General features: G+C 35.8%; 1 protein-coding gene and 1 pseudogene across 4 annotated transcripts in view; both read left to right on the top strand.

Annotated features, from left to right (window-relative positions):
- MSR1 (macrophage scavenger receptor 1) overlaps positions 1-16,081 on the top strand; it is an 88,970-nt gene that overhangs the window by 14,777 nt on the left and 58,112 nt on the right. For all 4 annotated transcript variants that reach the window (XR_013446655.1, XM_036086476.2, XM_036086474.2 and 1 more), the window contains exons 3-5: positions 857-970; positions 6,439-6,851; positions 13,064-13,250. Coding sequence is in view for 3 of the 4 variants with exons in the window: in XM_036086476.2 (XP_035942369.1) it covers positions 857-970; positions 6,439-6,851; positions 13,064-13,250 (714 nt within the window). In the remaining variant the exon portion in view is untranslated. The remainder of the gene's footprint in view (positions 1-856; positions 971-6,438; positions 6,852-13,063; positions 13,251-16,081) is intronic.
- LOC118532072 (axin interactor, dorsalization-associated protein pseudogene) lies at positions 9,628-11,806 on the top strand (annotated as a pseudogene).

Below are 16,081 nucleotides of genomic sequence, written 5' to 3'. Positions count from 1 at the left end.
ATAGAACATTATCGAATAATATCTAAATTTTTATTTTTAATTTGGGAACTTACAACCTGAAAACAAAATCTTTTTTATTGTGCAATGAAAGTAATGGCCATTGGAAAGAAATTGTTAATGGGTATTTTATTCACCTAATCAGAGAAAATTTCGTCCTCTGCTAAGATTCCCGTCCACGTTGAGTTAACTTTTCCACAATTAGGATCCCATTATGTGAATCACTGTTCCAAATAAATGTATACTATGAAAATATTAATATTTTCTGAAATACCCAGAGGATGGGCTTCATTGATCCATTCCAAAGTGTGCAGTTTTCTTTCATTTTTTTTAATGTATTCAAATCATAATAGATATCCAAATACAGAATTATTGAGATGAAATTGAAAAAGAAAATTTGCATTATTATTGAAAACAGATGTCTCTTATCGGATTTAAACTCTGAAAAAAATCATAATTATGTAGTTACTTGAAGAATCTGATTTTTACTCCGAATATATTCCCATATGAAACAGAATAAAATTTATGTTTGAATATGTTGATATGAATATTAAAATGTATCAAAATATTAAAATTTGTCAACTAACTAATGTCCCCAAATGAGACAAGTACAAGTTGTAGAGGACAGTAACTTTGTCATGGATGTTTAGTTAATGGAAAGTAAATCAGTAGTGATGCCCGTATTGGCTTTTCCTGTGACTATTCTTTTGGCTTCCTACTGAATAAACGGGGACAGATTTATTATTCCCCTTTTATTCCAACAGGCTTGGTAGTAATGATAGAATTGGAGATTATCAAAATGTTAATTAAGTAAGAAGGATAAGTTTTCTAATAGTAGGTTGGGCTTTTGTTTTTTTAGATCCTAAAAATGGCCCAACCCTTCAAGAGAAACTGAAGTCCCTCAAAGCTGCACTGATTGTCCTTTATCTTCTTGTGTTTGTAGTTCTCATACCCATCATCGGAATAATGGCAGGTACAGTATTCTAGAGTTTTGAAACTCAGCAACTCATCCTGTGAATTAGTTATTGTAGAAACAAGAAGAAGCATTTACAAAGTGTTTCTCAAATTCATAAATTAAAAAAAAAGATTCTTCAAAGTGATTAGTTTAAAAAAATAAAAATAGAATAGAGAATAGAAGATGAAAATAAAAATACAGCTATGTAAAGGTGAGATGGAATGGATTAGACCATTCCAAAAAATATGTTATCCCCTGGAGTCCTATGTACTTCTTGTGGTGGGTCAAGAATTTTATGATAAGTACTCCGGTTGCCAATGTAAAGATATAAGCAGGACCACTTACATTCACAATGCCTAAAACAAAGCAAAACAACAAGAAAACAAGCCAGTTGTTTGAAAATAAGCTCTTCTGCTCCTAGCACTGAGAGGAGAAAGAAATATTCCTGCCAGTGCTCACCGAGAGGAGACCTCGCCCAATAATGGCCTGTACTTCAGGAATCTCTTTCCAGTTTATATGGCCACATGTTTCATAAGGCTATTATTGCAAACATTTCTAAAAATAACCTGATGGCATCCCCTCAACCTAAAAAAATTAGAAAAAACACTTTAGAGTACATATTTCTTTGGCAAGTCTAACTTGAGGAGGGGATGGATTTGAGAGTTTCCACAGGGGTGAATAGCTTGCATATAACTCCGTCAGATCTGTAAATATTATTCCCCTCGGTAGCCTTTTTGATGGATTTGATTGGCATTTGAATTTATATGCCCGTGGCTCTCCTCTTTCTGACTGGCAAAATTTCTGGATGTAGGCTCTAACAAACGGGGAGTCAGATACATTTTGATGTGCATACTAATCAACTTAACAAGAAAAGTGCTCCTAAACACAAGGCCAAACCTCCTCTGTGAAGAAGCAACCTAAAGGAATATTCTAAGAGCCAAGATTTGCTAAGAAATAATAATAAAACCACAACAACTGTGACAGTAGCTGTCACTTTTGGGCATTTACTATGTTCAGACACTGGTCTTATAAATATGCCACGGATTATCTTAATATACCTTTACAATTACCCTTGAGCAGACATATACTTATTCCCATTATCCACAAAAGAAAACTAAGACTATTCAGTAGTAGAGCTGCAGATGCCACCCATGAGTCTTGACTCCTAACCTCTATGGTCTACTCTCTCCCGATGTAATTGAATTTTTAGAACAAAATGGGATTGGCCAATTAAACACACACACAAACACACACATGCAAAACAGTTTCCATAATTTTAGCCCAAAAAATATTTCCACAGGTAAAAATTAATTCCTATTTTGGCCATTAAAAAAAAATAAAAACTAAAACCCACCACAACAAATGAAACTGATCAGCCAAGCAAACCAACCAGAGCCATCTATGGAAAAGGACCTGCTATGTCTATCATTACACAGCTGACCTCCTGATGAATTGAGATTATCTGTATGTTGTTTATGTATATGCTTATGTTCATTTGAAATGCACAATTGAAAGATGCTTCATTGCTTGGGATCATTAGCTATAAGCTAGTTAGAGTCTGGGTAAATTCCATCCCTTTCATACAAACCATGGCCTACAGAGTCAACGCCAGGGAATGCAACTTCTATCTGACAGGCACGTGCAGAATGGGCCAGTGAAGTCTGGAAAGAATTCAGGGTTCTAACCAAGCTCAAAATCTTTGGGCTATTAGAAAATACTACCAAGTTTCCACATTCATTGTTGGGTTGAAATGACTGATCCAAAGTAGTTTTATTAGAAAGAAAAATGAAAGAATGAAAGAAAAGGAAGGGAGGGAGGGAGGGAGGGAGGGAGCTTTGTTTCCTAACACTATTGCAGGCACCTAGTAAGACTGACAAGAAGTTAAAAATGTTAAAATCCTATACGGTCACATCAGCACTCAAAGTCACCAGAACTTGGAATAGATCTCACTGTTTCTATCACACTTGAATAAACAATTGACAGTCCATTTTCAACTTTAATTAAGTTACAGATAGAATATTTTCCAAAACCAAAACAAGACAAATGCAATACATATCTCTACTTGAGATGAAGAAATTGTAAATAAAGACAAAATATATCCCTAAAAGATGGAAATTGCTCTGTTTTGGCAAACATGAATTGATGGATGAAATAAAATGTGCAGAAAGACTCTGTTTAAATTTAAAATGTCTTATATGATGAAAGATGCTTCTTAATGATGAAAGCTACTCCATATGCTATCATCTCTTAATGAAACTCCTGGATCCTTATCATAGTACAACAACATAATAATGTCTCTGGCAATAAAGTACAATCTAGGATTAATGCATATATAATTGTTGCTGAAATACTGAAGATTCTTTAGCTCAAAATAATACAAAATTTTGGCAGGAGAAGATATTAGCAACATGAAGGAGTAAATGTGAACTGTGAAATCAAATATCACTCTCTCCCTGGGGGTTTACACAAGCCATAAGTTTGTCTCCTTTCAAATGTGAAATAGGAAAGTCACAAAATGCCATCTTTCCAATGATAATGAAAGAAATGAGCATTTGAAGATCTGGACTCTGGCATTCTTTACCTAGATTTATGATACAGAATTAAAGAGTTTTTTGAAAAGTTAGGATTAAATTAGTTTTCATATAGGATTTGGGAAAACAAGCCATGTTGTGGTTGTAAATCTATAAGCAAAAATGTAGTCTTTATTGTCAACTTTATGTTGAAGTCCATGTCAGATGGAAACCTTTGGTCACATGATATTTTGTCAGTTTAAGTCTTCCCTTTCCATACTGTGAAAAAAATTTGCTTTATCCATGTGAAATAGAAATTATTTCCAGGGAAAGAAAAATGACATGGTTGAGCAAGTAGATCACTATGCTTAATAAAGTGCAGAAACTACTGTGTCATTGCAACACCCAACCTCCCCCCAGTTTTTTTTTATATTAAACATTATTAATTCCCCTTCAATATTTTCAACATTGTGCATACAGACACATAAGTCATAGAATTTGAATCCAAAATATTAATAACAAAAAAGCTGAAAGTTATCAAATGCTTATCACATGCCAGGAAGTAGTATAAGCACCTTATATATATTAGCTCATTTAATTATTTGAACACTGACTGTTAGTATCCTGTCCTACAGTTAGTAAAATAGAAGCACTGACAGAATAATTTGCCCAAGATCACAGATTAAAAAGGAAAGAGCAAGAATTGCTAACCCAGGCAGTTCCACTCCAGAACCTGGATTCTTAACTGCTACTTATAAAAGGCAATAATCATCATGAAGGGAACATTTGTAAGGGACATCTTTGAAATAGTTTTGTAAAAATTGTTAATTTGGGCCTCTATTTTAGTCAAAATCCTTTCCCAGTTTTACATTCCCAGAGTTCCTCAAGCAGTGCTCTATACATAGTAGGTCCTTAATAAATAAATCATAGAATTAAATGCCTGAATGAGGCTGTCAGTCCAGAACTTGCTCCCCACACTTAATGTAATAAGTGTGATGAGATCCAGCTAAGAAATATATTTTTTGTCCACTTCCTTAATAAATTAAGAAGTGTAAAATAATACTCTGGATCATATAAAAATGTTGTTGAATATTTTATTAATTCAAATAAGCTAATTTTAAAGAATCTAGGAAAATATGATATAATGTGGCTTTTTAAAATTGGGATTTAATTGCATGTATAGTTTCATACTTATTCCTGATATAATAATACCTACAATAGCAACCATCCTCAAACATCTTTTTAAGTAAAGATGGTGAAGACCGTAAACTCTCTAAGATATCTTTCATGGATAAGGTACTTTAATTTGAACAGAATTGTCCTATGGGCCATCTGTGTGCTATGGGACTTACATCCTTACCTCATGCATCCCCAACACCACTGTTGGAAGCAGTTACTACTTTTCAATCTTTGAGGAACTTAAGAAGAGAACTTTCCCAGAGTACCCCAGCTAGTAATTGAGGAATGGAGCTAGATTCTAGAATCAGGCAGCTTGTTCCTGAGTAAATACCAGCCTCTCATTTATATAACAGGTAACTTTGAGCTTAGGGTGGAGCTAATTATCTTTTATGTATTATCTCACCTAATTCCCAAAAATCCATAAGGCTGATACTATTGCCATATCATTTTTATTAAGAAAGCCGATGTATCAGGTGTAGCTAGCTATTTATGTAGATATATTTTTAAACCATATAGAGTTACTCTTTTTATTGCTCAGTAATGGTCAAATGTAAAAAATCTTATGCATTCAAAATAAACGAATAAAAGTGATATATATGTAGATAAAATAATATGGATAGAAATAGAGGGAGATAGGAAAAACAATCTTAACTATCACTGATTAGTGATAAAATGGTACTTAACATTTTTTATTGTGTATAATTACATATTATTTTTATTTGCAGAGCTAATGTTTATGCTTTTCATGATTTGAAACTCCAAACATATTGCTCTAGATCTTTTCAGAAGGATAATTACCTTGTTTAGAGAACATGTGCCCATTTGGAAATATATATCAGCAGCTCCGTATATCCCCCAAATACAACTTAATAGATTTTTTTTTTAGGAAATAATTACCTAAAAGATTGTTTCTCAAAGCATTGGATATATTAGTAAAAACAGAACAAATTAAATGTAGGAGTTTTGTTAAATAAATCTGGTAGATCCATACAGATAATACAATGTAAGTATTAAAATTACTTTTGTAATAATAATATGCTAGTGAAAAAAAGAGACAGATTTGATATACATACACCAAAATGTTAGCATTTTAACTCAGGATGGTGAGATTAAGAGTAAGTTATTTTTCCTTATTACCTCTTTTAAAGGTTTTCTGTTATGAATATATATTTTATAATAGGTAAAGAGGAATCTTATAAAAATAATATTTTTTAAAGTGAAAAAAAATTATTTGCTCAATTTCCTGTCCCACCAATAATAAATAGGCCTGTGTCAACTGAAAATGACAATTCTCTGCCAGCTTAAGTGATTGGATGAGGAAGATGAGCCAACAATTTATGCATACGGTGGATAACACTAATACTTCTTTTTTTACTACATATTGTTTTTGTCACATCATTTATCTTCGTAACAGCTAATGTATTCAACATGCTTGCTTCCGATACCGTGTTAAGCATTACCTCATTTTATCCTAACAGACCTGAAGAGTAGGATACAATGCACTTCATAATCTTACTGTCAAAGCTAAATGCAGTGGCTCAGAAGATGCATATAAGCAGCAATTCAGAAAGAATGACTTGATCCTGGAATCAATTCTGATGTAAAGTGGGAAAAGGAGTCTGGCTGTCTTCCTCTCAACAATATGCATAGTGTGGTTCACACATTGTATATTTAAAATAAATACCCGGTTTCAGATAGCATTCAAAATGTTAGAATGGAATGCAATGATACAGTATGGAGTGGTATGCATTTAAGGATACAGGCCATGACTCTGTTTATTTTTACTTAACTATACAGCACAGCTTCTGAAGAGGGAAATGAAGAATTGCACAGTTGGTCCAATTAATGCAAATGAAATATCTCAAAGTCTCACAGGAAAAGGAAATGACAGTGAAGATGAGATGAGATTTCGAGAAGCTGTTACGGAACAAATGAGCAACATGGAGAAGAGAATCCAATATATTTCAGATACAGAAGCCAATCTCATAGATTCATTGCATTTCCAGAATTTTAGTCTGGTGACTGATCAAAGATTTAATGATGTTCTTCTCCAGTTGAGTACCTTGGTATCCTCAGTTCAGGGACACGGAAACATGATAGATGAAATCTCCAAGTCGTTAATAAGTCTGAATACCACATTGCTTGATTTGCAGCTCAGTATCGAAACACTGAATGGCAAAGTCCAAGACAATACATTAAAACAGCAAGAGGTAAGAGTTTTTATATTAGAATGTCACATGCCGGGATTGAATCCATCTAGATCCTATCTCCTCAGGCAGTTCAAGAAAACAAAATTTGCAAACCCCGTTTCAACATCATCCAATTTACCCTGATTCCTCTGGCAATCTTACCAGAAGGTTGTACATGAATTTACCTACTGTCTTCTCCAGGTTCCCAACAAAATGGGGGATTTTTTTCCATCGGATATAGACTCTCTTAAGGTATTTTAATTCTGTAAATCCTGTTATACTACCTCTTTGGACTGTCTAAACCAATTACAATTTTTAGATTATCTTAGTGGGTACTCTGTATTTATAAATTTTACAACAGACCCAAATTTCTTCATCATCAAAGAAATGGAAACCTCATTTACATGAGTAACATACAAAATCTACATTTTAAAATAGTTTATTTTGGCATTCCCAAGAAGTATGCATAAGTTTTAACATGTAAAGATAACTATAATTAAAGAGTTAAATTTTGAATAATACTTACAACATTTTATTTTTATCATAGGATCAAATACACAAGATAAGAGACCAAGCCATGTTTAGACCAACTTGTCAACAAAAGTTTCATTGTAAAGGGCCAGATGTGAACAGTTTAGTCTTTGGGGACTTCGAGGTCTCCTTTGTGACTATTCAGCTCTGCTATTCTAGTGCATAAGCAGCCAGAAACACTATGTAGACACAGGAGGGAAGCTGTGGTCCAGTTAATCTTTGTTAATAATTTTCTCACTTCTGCTATAGACTATCCTGTGGCCAACCCGCCAGATTACTTTGTATTGATGAGAAAGAAATTAAAAAGCAAGCCCCTTATTTCAAAATTGTATTTTTTTGGTTGTTAAATAATTATAATTGTTCCATCCCATGAAAAATAAGCATATGACTAAAATTTAACTACTCTTGTGAAAAAATAATCTTTGTCTTATCAAATATCTAAGACCTAAGATCATTTAATGTGAAGCCTATAAAATTTCTACCATTAGCTAAGCAATGTTGGCATCTTGGTAGTAGATTTTATTTGAATAGACCCATGTTTGATTATTGAAGTTGTTTTCTGTATAGAGACAGTATTAACAGTAGTGATTTTTAAAAGTGGGTGTCACTTACAGAGTAACAATAAACCTCTAGAGTTAAAACATCAGATGAAGACCAACTAAATTATTGACTAGGGAATAGAAAAAAACGGTTAAGAAGAAATAGTCTACATCTTTATATGTAAGGTACAATCACTCAGAACTTTTGAATTTCACATGATCCTGGTTTTAAGATGTCAGAAGACAACAGCATAGCTATATAAATATGGGGACTTCGTTGGTAAACCTCATCCCAACACCAGCCTTGATAATCCATGTCACATCTTCCAAAATCTGACTGTAAGCATTTCCCACACTGTTAATAAGTATCTAAGTATATCCCTTACTATTGAAATATCAAGGACTCTGGGGCACCTGGGTGGCTCAGTCGGTTGGGCATCTGCCTTCACCTCAGGTCATGATCCTGGGGTCCTGGGATTGAGCCCTGTGTTGGGCTCCCTGCTCAGTGAGGAGCCTGCTTCTCCCTCTCCCACTCCCCCTGCTTGTGCTCTCTCTCTGTCTCTGTCAAATAAATAAATAAATAAATAAACAAATAAATAAATACAATAGAATCTTAAAAAAAGGAAATATTAAGGACTTAGGCTATGGAAGGGTAGAGAGAGTCACAAGATAGTAACTGTCTGCAGGGCAGAAGAATATGGGAGATAATAAAATTTCAGTTATGAGAATAATAACTGATTAAGTTGGAGGGAAAGAGAAAGGGAGAAGAAATATTACTTTATGTAAAAACAGAAGAGCAGTGAAAGAGAGCAAGGAGACAGTTAGGATGGACCAGATGAACAGACAGGATATATTTGGTATTGCTAATGTCCCAGATTCAGTAGAGACCACAGGATATCTATGAGCTCACATCAAGAGTTGAAACCAAACTGGAAACTATTTGGAAGACAGTAGAAGTCTTGAACATGTTTGAAGTGATAATTACTGGAAGTAATCAAACTCTGGTGATCAGTAAACTCTTTGAGTTCAGATAGATCACACTTCTTTTGGAGAGGGTCCCAGCATTAGAAATGAAGTTACAAGGGAATGGAGGGACTTCCAAAGCTTTTTTTTTTTTTTTCCAGGCAACAATCACTTGTAGAGATTTAGAAACTATGTCAGTACTAGTGTATGTATACGGGTGTGTGTGTGGGTCTGCACACATGTGCTCATTGAAAACAATATTCGGACTCTCGTCTCCATTGCTTAAACAATCTTTTTTAAAGATTTTATTTATTTATTTATTTGACAGAAAGAGACACAGCAAGAGAGGGAACACAAGCAGGGGTGGTGGGAGAAGGAGAAGCAGGCTTCCACCAGAGCAGGGTGCCCGAGGCGGGGCTCGATCCCAGGACCCTGGGATCATGACCTGAGTCGAAGGCAGATGCTTAATGACTGAGCCACCCAGGCGCCCCTGCTTAAACAATTTTATTCATCTTCGAATCTTTAGCTCAATGCAGGAATAAGTAAATTAAATGAATGCCCGAATCAGTAAATGCTGTTTGAAGGAAAGGCTTATAAGTGATACCAGCATGATGCCTATCAAGGACAGACCAAACATCAGTTTGAGGGAAAAAAAGTACACTAGCACAAAAGAAAAGAGAGAGGTGGGAATTCATCATGTCCATTGTTCATAAAAAGGACTGTAAGACTGCAAAATTAAATGCCAGTTTCCAGCGGGGCCGCTGATGGTGGAGTATGGAAGGTGTGTATGGATGCTGAATAGGGTTTAAAAAAAAAAAAATAAAGTGCACTTTCCTTCTTCCCAGTAAAAATTATTTCAAGTGAAATCTGGCTAATACGAGCACCATATGCAGCGTCCAAAAAAGGGAATAAAAAGGTAGCTTCAGCTTTGTGTATGAAAAACATGGACAAGTCCGGGTTTTTTGGTAGCAAAATCAACTGCTAGCCCCCTGCCATCTGCTCCATGGCTATCTGGAGCGACCCAAATGAAGGTGAGCGTATTTTTTATGTTGCTGTGCTTTACAAACATCCATGCTCATATCCAAGCTTTAAACATGTTTTTCCGAATGGTATTTATTTTTTTAAAGATTTTATTTATTTGTCAGAGAGAGAGCACAAGCAGGGGAGTGGCGGGCAGAGGGAGAAGCAGACTTCCCGCTGAGCAGGGAGCCCGATGCAGGACTCGATCCCAGGACCCTAGGATTAAGACCTGAGCTGAAGGCAGATGCTTAACCAACTGAGTCACCCAGATGTCCCAAAATTGTATTTATTTTAAATGTCATATGAGTTTCAGGTGTACAATGTAGTGATTTGATAATTTTATACATTACTCAATACCACAAAAAGTGTAGTCACCATCCATCCCCATACATCTCACAATATTATTGACGGTATTCCTTGTGCTGTACTTTTCATTATCATGACTTGTAGCATATGATATGGAAAATGCCAGATAGTCAAGGAAGGAGGAGATAGAGAGTAGAGACAAAAGAATAGAGATGTGGTTGGGGGGAAGGCACAGTTAGAGCTGTAAAAACTGATAAGCTTCTCTGCTTGAGTGTAGTGCCACCGAAGAGGCCAATCTAGGTGTCTGTTCATTTCCTTTCAAAGGCTTTACACCCTGACTGCCTTGACCCCCTCACTTCAACTTGTCCAGTCTAGTCAAGGCAAGTGTAATTTTCTCTTTGTACCTGAATTCGGAAGCAATATACCACTGGCTTATTTCTATATGCCAGTGGGAAGTGAAAATACATCAGCAGTTAAGCAGAGATGTCCTTAGAAAAGTATAGAGCAGATGGGCTTGGGCAGCTCTTCAGTGGTGGGCGGTGGTGGCCGTAGGGGTTCCTCCTGGCCCTGTTTATGTCGGGGCCAGTCCCGGGGAGGATGGCGTCCTAGAGCCCAGCCTTGCTGGGGTAGGGGCGGGAGGGGTCGGAGTGGGCACCGGCCATGTCGGAGGTGACCTGGATGGAGTCTGCTGAAGCGCTGGGGCACCAGTTTTAGGAGAGGCGCCAACTTCTACTCTTGGGGCCAGCTGGTGGAGGCAATAGACGAGTATCAGATATTAGGATAAAAAGAGGCCCAAGCTCAATACAATAATTCTGAATTCACAGAAGAACAAAAGAAAACCATAGGCAAAATTGCAACATGTTTGGAATTATGAAGTGCAGCTTTATGGTCCAGTCTCAAGAACTTAAACTTGAGGACCTGAAGAAGCTAGAACCAATCCTAAAGAATATTACATATAATAAGGAATTCCCATTTGACGTGCAGCCTGTCCCCGTAAGAAAAATTTTAGCACCTGGTGAAGAAGAGAATGGGGAATTTGAAGAAGATGAAGAAGAGGGCGGTGCTGGAGCAGGGTCTCCTGATTCCTTTCTTGCTAGAGTTCCTGGCACTTTCCTACCCAGGCTGCAGTCAGAACCAGGAATAACGTCACTCACCATCAGAATTGAGAAAATCAGTCTGAAAGATGCGGGGCAGTGCATCGATCCCTATATCACAGTTAGCCTAAAGGATCTGAATGGCATAGATGAACTCCTGTGCAAGATACTCCTGTGGCTTCAAGAAAAGAAGATACATATGTTCATTTTAATGTGGACATTGAGCTCCAGAAGCATGTTGAAAAATTAACCAAAGGTGCCGGTATCTTCTTTGAATTCAAACACTACAAGCCTAAAAAAAGGTTCACCAGCACCAAGTGCTTTGCTTTCATGGAGATGGATGAAATTAAAGCCGGGCCAATTGTAATAAAACTATACAAGAAACTCACTGACTTTTAAAAGAAAGAAATTGCAGTTATTGACCAAGAAACCACTTCATCTTCACCTACATCAGACTTTGCACAAGGAATGATCCTGACATGAGTCACCTGGAACGTCTGTGAATTCTCCCACCCAGTAGCAACCCTCCCGGCTCCACATAGCACATTCCTCCTCCACCAGGCAGGAGGCAGGGCGTGCCCGCGGGATTCACAGTCCAGCAGGCCATTGACATAGACGACTCCTTTGGATACGGGCTTATCGTAGTTTTGAAACGTGTTTTTACTTTTATAGTATTTGTGCAATTCATAGTCTCTTTTCTAACTTACCACTATTCCTGCCCTGCTTCCTGGAACAACACTGCTGTGGGTAGGATGTGCTCATCTTCAAAATTAATACAGCAATAAGAATGTGCTAGAGTTTACACATCCGTTCAAAAAAAAAAAAAAAAAGAGAGAGAGAGAAAAGTATAGAGCATACCATGAAGCAGAGGATGCGATAAAAGAACAGAGGGACAGAAAATGTCACCAGAATGGATGAGAAGGTTTGCTACATCAGAAACAGCCCAACACCCAAAGTAAAACCAAGCCAAAGTCTTGAAAGGAAACTAAAGACAAACACTGTCAAAAACTTTATTATGACTGTATACTTAACCTCATTCTGACATGTGTGAGGTGATAGCTTTAAAAACAAAACAAAACAAAACACTGGGGCACCTGGGTGGCTCAGTCAGTTAAGTGTCTGCCTTTGGCTCAGGTTATGATCCTGGGGTCCTGGGATTGGCCCCCCCCTTGGGCTCCCTGATGTCTGCTTCTCCCTCTGCCTCTCCCCTTCCCCTGCTTGTGCTCTGTCTCTCTCTCTCAAAACAAAACAAAACAAAACAAAAAAATTGGAAGTAAGAGATTGTTAAAATTCTAGTTGAGATTTTGCTGAATGTGAAAAACTATCCTGAAGTATTTCCCATTACCACTGAGAATTATGACATTAAACATTATTGCTATAAAACATTTTAATATACAAATTCCATCAAATTCACAGAATTGGAATATGTAGCTACTCTAAGTACAGTACAAAGAAATTTCACTTCTGATAAAAATACAAGTTTTCTGTTTCATTTTTAGCATTTTGACATCTATATATTTAGGAATTGAAGCATACCTTGGGTATATTCAACTAATTTTGAGGGGACAGAGGGTGTAACCATTCAGCCATTCAGTTAAAAGAGGAAATGCTTCGAAACCAAGAAATTACTCTTTTAAGACAGTTCTCTAATTTCCGTATTCTTATTCCATAATGTTCTGTAATATTTAAAAAAAAAAATACCTGGCTTTCAGGGCTTCTAAAACTTACAGATTTGATAATTATGTGTGTAATAAAAATTGCAGATGCTTCTATTTCACAGGACGTGAGTAGATTAGAAGAGTTTGTGTACAAGGCGTCAGCAGAAATTATGTCTGTGAAAGAAAAACAAGTGAATCTGGAACAGGAAATAAAAGGAGAAGTGAAAGTACTGAATAACATCACTAATGATCTCAGACTGAAAGACTGGGAACACTCTCAGACATTGAAAAATATCACTTTAATTCAAGGTAAAATATTTTCTCATTCCTCCAGAAAATAATACTTTAAAATACACTGTTATGTGCAGAGATTTGGTGTTTGAAATCCTATGGTACAAAATAGTTTTTGAGCATATGTTTACCACAGATGTCTGGAGAAAGTCATTTTGAGATCTTATCAAGACACGGTAAGATAACAGTATCTTGGTGTTCTTTAATTGAAAGTGATAAAAAAATGTCTTTAAGGTCTAATGAGTCATTGTTCAAAATATCCTATATTAATGAAGATGAATACAAGTTTTCTATAAGGCACCAAATTCTCTACCTGTCCACAAATCAAGCTTGTTAATTCTGTTTTTCAAAACTTCCAGAGTCCTTTTTACTTCTTACCTGACTGTATGATTAATTAGAGAGATCTTTGAACTCTGTAAAATAACAATAGGTTTGTCAATTTCTGCTTTGGTTGCTATTGGTAAACCACAGTAAATTGAATCTTACTGATTTTTAAATTAATATACACATCATACACATTTTTACCCTAGATTTTATTTACATTTTAAATATTTTCTCATATTTTACTGTTTTAGGCTTCTCTTACATAAAGAGCCCTTTTTTTAAAGCTTTTATTTCTAAGTAATCTCTATACCCAACATGGGGCTCGAACTCACAACCCTGAGATCAAGCATTGGAGGCTCTACCAACTGAGCCAGCCAGGCGCCCCAAGAACACTTTTTAAAAAATGTGCAATCTAACCATTTCTTTTCACTGTACTTATTTCTACCATCTTATTTTGTGCTGTTTTTGTCCAGTTCTATGTTCCATTTGCTTTCCTTTCTTGTCGACTTTTGGATTGATTAAGATTTTTCTCATTGAATTTTTCTTTCCACCAAAGGCACCAAAAAAATTTTGGAGACTTTCTAATCTATTTCTGTTTGGTTGGTGGTTGTCCTTAAACTTTATCTTAACAAAGTCTAACGTTGATCGATATCTTCACCTTGATCCTAAATATACAGGGAACTTAAAAAACTTTGTCTGATGGCCCCTTTCCCTGATTTTCTGTTTTTGAGTATACTTTATTTCTATTTTATATAGTTTAAGAAAAACCAAGAATTTAGTCAGTATTATTTTTCTTACATTATATGGACAATATTAAAATTTGTACCTGAGTTTGCCAATTTTCCCTTCTTCTAAATGTGCCTCAGACATCACTTCTGCGATCATTTTCCTTCTTCTTAAAGTATACCTTTTGGAGGTTCATTTAGTGAAAGTCTAAAAGGTGAGACCTTTTGATTTCATTTTCTCAATTTTGTCCTTGATCTTTAAAATTGTTCTACTGCATACATATTTCTTGGGTTGACACTTATTCTGGTTATTTCGATCCATATTTTGAGGATATTTCCTTGGCTTTTGGCTTTCCTAGCTGTTTTAAAAATGACTGCCAATCCGTCTGTCATCCTTCTTGTCTTCATTACCAGCAATTTCACTAGCTGTGTTTTTATATTGATAATTTATTCATTTTGCATTTGTTTTTACTTCTCATATTTGTGGATTTAAATCCAACATAAATTCAGGAAAGTTATCAGCTTCAGTCTCTGAATACTGCTTCTTCACAACCCTCTCTATCCTTTCTTCTGTAATTCTAATTAAATTCATGTTAGATCCTCTTATTCTAGCCTCCGTGTCTGTTAAACGCTGATTTATAATTTTAATATTTTTATTGTATTAGTAATAAACAGAAATCCATGAGATTTTTATTACATATCACTAGTTTAGGAAAAAAACACTTTGTCTAATATCCAAGTGTTTACAAGAAAAAAGTGTAAAGCAAGTCACAGAAAACTATATATAGTACAATTTCATTTCTAATGCTCACAATTTAGCAAAAGCAAATAATGTGGATTTATAGATGCTTACATATGTAATAAGAATGGTGGCTTGTAAAGTGCAGGAAAGCGGGTGAGAAACACAAAATTCAGGCTAATGTTTTAACTCTGAAAAGGAAGAAGATAAATGAGATCGGGGAGCACCTAAATAGAGACCTATTTCTTGATTTATGATGTCGCAGGGTTATTCTCTGTTTTATTGTGCTTTATAGCTTACTTAATGTGGAATGCATTGCATGTACTCTTTAATTATTAACACAGATGACAAAGAAAAATTTGAATTAATCAGCATTTCCTCTAACAATTAGACAGCTTCACTTTGGATTTCAAATAAGTATCCAAAATTTTATAAATCCAAAACCAAACCCTTGATTCTTGAGCATCCTACCCCATCCATGCCCCCACTCTATGGCTTCCCCCGCCTTATCAGCCGTATCATCCAACTAGTTACCCACTCCAAGATCTCAGAAGCTTTTTGATGTCTTTCTGTCACTTCCTACATCTGATCCATTTATGAGTCCTGTTAACTCTTCTTACACAAAATATTTCAAATAAAATCACTTCTTTCTATCTCCTCTGCTACTACGCTAATTCAAGCAACTATACTTGTCTGATGCACTACATCAACTTCTCAGTTCCTACTGATTCGACTTCTAATTCATTCTATATTATGGAGAGCAAAAGAGTGGTATTAAAAAAAGTTAGTAGATGTTTTAGCTCTCATGCTTAAGCCCCTTTGATATTCTTCCCATTGATTTGGAATAAATCTAAATTCCTACTTGGTCTGGAACTCGTCTACTTATCTGCCCTCATTTTCCCATTTCCCCTCTGGCATTCCCTCTGTCTAGCTTGGAAATCTGGAAAAGTGAAAGTGCCACTTAAAAGTATAAGTAACGAAGGAGGAAATGTTAGTTTCACTTCTTGCTGTCCGTAATGTGCACTAACTACACTCCCGCTCTCTCGAAACGTTCTTCTCTT

Source organism: Halichoerus grypus, chromosome 3 (genome assembly GCF_964656455.1).
Source record: "Halichoerus grypus chromosome 3, mHalGry1.hap1.1, whole genome shotgun sequence".
Taxonomy (NCBI): Eukaryota; Metazoa; Chordata; class Mammalia; order Carnivora; family Phocidae; genus Halichoerus; species Halichoerus grypus.
Note: the sequence above shows the minus strand (reverse complement) of the source record. Positions and strands in the feature narration are given on the sequence as shown.